Source organism: Bactrocera dorsalis, chromosome 1 (assembly GCF_023373825.1).
Source record: "Bactrocera dorsalis isolate Fly_Bdor chromosome 1, ASM2337382v1, whole genome shotgun sequence".
NCBI classification, from domain to species: domain Eukaryota; kingdom Metazoa; phylum Arthropoda; class Insecta; order Diptera; family Tephritidae; genus Bactrocera; species Bactrocera dorsalis.
Genome location: NC_064303.1, coordinates 63394126 through 63397708, shown reverse-complemented (window position 1 = coordinate 63397708; position 3583 = coordinate 63394126). Strand labels below are relative to the sequence as shown.

General features: G+C 39.8%; 1 protein-coding gene across 1 annotated transcript; it reads left to right on the top strand.

Moving 5' to 3' along the window:
- Positions 1–1228: 1228 nt before the first annotated feature.
- On the top strand, positions 1229–3238 carry LOC125777819 (uncharacterized). Its single transcript, XM_049453606.1, has one exon. It carries the CDS (start codon positions 1229–1231, stop codon positions 3236–3238), a length of 2010 nt encoding a protein of 669 aa, XP_049309563.1.
- The last annotated feature ends 345 nt before the right edge of the window (positions 3239–3583 follow it).

The window sequence follows — 3583 nt, the reverse complement described above, 5'->3', positions numbered from 1 at the left end:
CATACTCATTAAGCCGAATCTTCCATCTTTGTAACTTGGAGTTTGGTTCCCTTAAGTTGTGGAGCCATTGCAATGGTCTATGATCACTATTTATTAAAAATTTCCTGCCGTATAAATATGGTCTAAAATATTTGGTAGTCCAAACCATGGCTAAAAGTTCTTTCTCAGTAGTTGAGTAGTGCTGCTCATGTTCATTGAGTGTGCGACTAGCAAAACCAATTAGATGTCCCTGTTGACTTAACACTGCCCCTAATGCCACATTTGACGCATCAGTCGTTAAGGTAAATATTTTCTCATAATTTGGATATGCCAGAATTGGATCATTAGTAATTAAAATTTTTATGGTGTTTATAGCTTCCATGAATTTCTCATCTGAGCTATTTATTTTATTGTCTTAAGACAGTTAGTCAAAGGTTTAGTTATTTCAGAAAAGTTTTGAATAAATTTACGATAAAATCCCACCAAACCAAGAAATTGTTTTATTTCTTTCTCCGTTTTAGGAACGGGATAATTTAAAATTGCTTTGATTTTATTAGGGTTAGGCTTAATACCTTCTGGTGTTATGACCAAGAAATTCGGTTTCTCTTTTCAAAAACTCGCTTTTAACCTGTTAAGAAATAGATACATAGTTTATATTTGCGAATTTAGTAGTAGAAATCATCACTGGTACTTTTATACATATTTCGTTATGTGCCACCATTCTTAGCACTTAATTGTATACAACAACATTGTTTAAACTAAAGATATGCTTGCTTTAAGTCTGAGCGCCGGCAATCGCTAAACCGGTTTTGGCTATTTGAGTGACTTTGATAACGCACTCTTATCATACTTGCTTAGGCAAGCATACATACCTACATTAGTGTAAATGCATAGAATTAGAACATGTACCACTATCTCAGCTGATCTTTATACCGTAGCCACCGTATGAATTAGGAGAAAGGCTGTAGGTTAATCAACTTGTTACAGCTGTTAATTTAGTGAGTCGCAAATGAATGTCGCGGTAATCGCAAGTGCGATTGGCAACCAAATTATATCGAAATAAATCATTAAAATTAAAATAGTTAAATTCGTTGTTTTTCGTTCGAAACATTACACGGGCAATAAAAAAGCTTATTGTCCTCCAAACATTTGGTGACCCCGACGTGATCGCGGAATTAACATTATCGTAATAATTATTTCGTAATTTTTCGTAAATTTATTTAAAACTTTACGGTCTTTGACAAATAAAATGGCACCTAAGAAAGTGGAATCGGCTGAAGCCAAGAAGAAGCTGGATTCATTTATCCAACAAGTCACCGTACTCAACAACACGTTGACTTTTGATGTCTTGCGTGAATTCGACGAAGCTGCCGTGGAGGTGCGTATCGAACAAGTGGATAGGCTGGAAAAAAGGTTTGATGCTCTCTACGCACAACTAGAGAACAACGACGCTGATGATATTTTAGCGGAATTTACCAACCACTATATCGAGGTAAAAACCAAGCTGACACGTCAGCGGCACGCTTGCCAAGCTTCCGAAGCTCACAGCTCAACGACGCGGCCGTTTGCTGGCGATCAAACTTCAATTATTGTCTCTCAGCCAAAGCAGAGGTTACCGGTGTTGCAAATTCCAACGTTCAACGGTAAATATTCGGATTGGCCAGATTTCTTCTCGATGTTCAACACCCTTGTACATCAGGACGTAGATTTAACAAGAATTGAGAAATTCCAGCACCTTCGGTCAAGTCTACGTGATGCAGCGTTGGACACCATTCGTTCATTAGAGATAAGTGAACAAAATTATGATAAGGCCATTGATTTGCTAAGAGCCAGATTTGATAATAAACGATTGAATTTCCAGGCTCATATCAGAGACATTTTTCAGCTCAAGAGGGTAGAGGGTGATAGGGTTGCCAAACTTCGAGAACTCAGCGACACCGTAAATGCTCACTTGCGAGCATTGCAAACTATGGGAACAAAGGAACAGATTGCTGACTGCTTACTCATTCAACTAGTATCCCAAAATTTGGACGTCAAATCTCGCGCGAAATGGGAGGAACAAACACCTGTAAGCGAAATACCTACATGGAATTCAATGGCTAGATTTTTGGAACATCGCTGTCAGCAACTGGAAAATGTAGAGAATGTCCTTGGACTTCCGGAAAAACAGGTAGGCAAGAAATTGTCAAATCAGATCAGTCGTAAGGTGCTTTTAACGGCAGCTGTAGCTGGATGCATATTGTGCAGTTCTAGCGAACACAGAATCGCAAGGTGCAAGCAGTTTCTAAGCCTTTCGCCCACCATGCGCTATAAAGAAGCAAAACGGTTAAACCTATGCTTGAATTGCCTTCGAGTAAAAGCGGTCGGGCATTCACTTAAAGACTGCAAGTCAGGACACTGTAGACATTGCACGTCGAAGCATCACAGTCTGCTCCATCAAGACACAAATTCCTTTCCTACAACTTCACAACCAATGGCTTCTGATAAACCACCGCAGCTATCACAACCAACTACATCTAGTTCGTTCAACCCGTACTCGTATTCTTCTTCATCTTTCGGTCCTTCAGCTTCTGCACTCGTCGCATCTGAAGTTCAGGCTAGCGTTGCTGACAGAGAGTTCGTTCTCTTAGCAACCGCCATAATTTATGTAAAAAATCGATCTGGCTCCCTCATTCCCTGCAGGGCTCTGCTAGATTCTGCGTCACAATTAAACTTTATAACCAATCGACTCGCTAATCAACTACAATTGAAGAAGATCAAATCTTCACAGTTCATTTCTGGTATAGGCCAAAATGATTTCGTTGATAATCATATCGTTAATTTCGACCTGCATTCACGCATTAACGATTACATTGCCAAATTGTCTGCGGTTATCACCCCCACCATAACCGATGTTCAACCATCTCGTTCTTTAAAGGGTATTAATTGGAATATACCACAAAACATACGCTTAGCAGATCCACACTTTTTTGAACCGCAACGCGTTGATATGCTCATTGGAGCTAGTTTATTCTTTGACCTGCTATGCGTCGGCCAGATACGCCTGGCTGAAAATTTACCGCTTTTACAAAAGACAAAGCTAGGGTGGGTTGTATCAGGTGCAACAACATACAACATTTCGAAGCTATCTTGCTTAGCAGCCATCGACACGGCACTAGCAAATGACACAGATGACGACTTATATAACCTGGTTCAACGCTTTTGGGAAATAGAGAATTGTATTGACTCCACACCAAAGACTACAATAGAGGAGGATTAGTGTGAAGAGCACTTTATAAAAACCCATAAGCGATTAGAATCTGGTGAGTTTTCGGTTCGATTACCAACAAAATCACCTTCTTGCGAACTAGGAGAGTCGTATCAGCAGGCTATCAATCGATTCAAGGCTTTAGAGCGGAAATTTCAGCGCAATGCTGAACTAAAACAACAATATTCGTCATTCATTAGGGAGTACTTTGATTTGAACCATATGTCAGTCGTTGACACTATACCGAAGCAAATTCCAATGAATATTATGCCACATCACTGTGTTTTAAAGGCTGATAGCACAACAACAAAACTACGTGTGGTTTTTGATGGCTCTGCGCCAACCAGCAATGGACTT

What these genes read in the sequence shown, in the direction of transcription:
- LOC125777819 (XM_049453606.1), top strand. Translation starts at nt 1,229, where the DNA reads ATGGCACCTAAGAAAGTGGAATCGGCTGAAGCCAAGAAGAAGCTGGAT.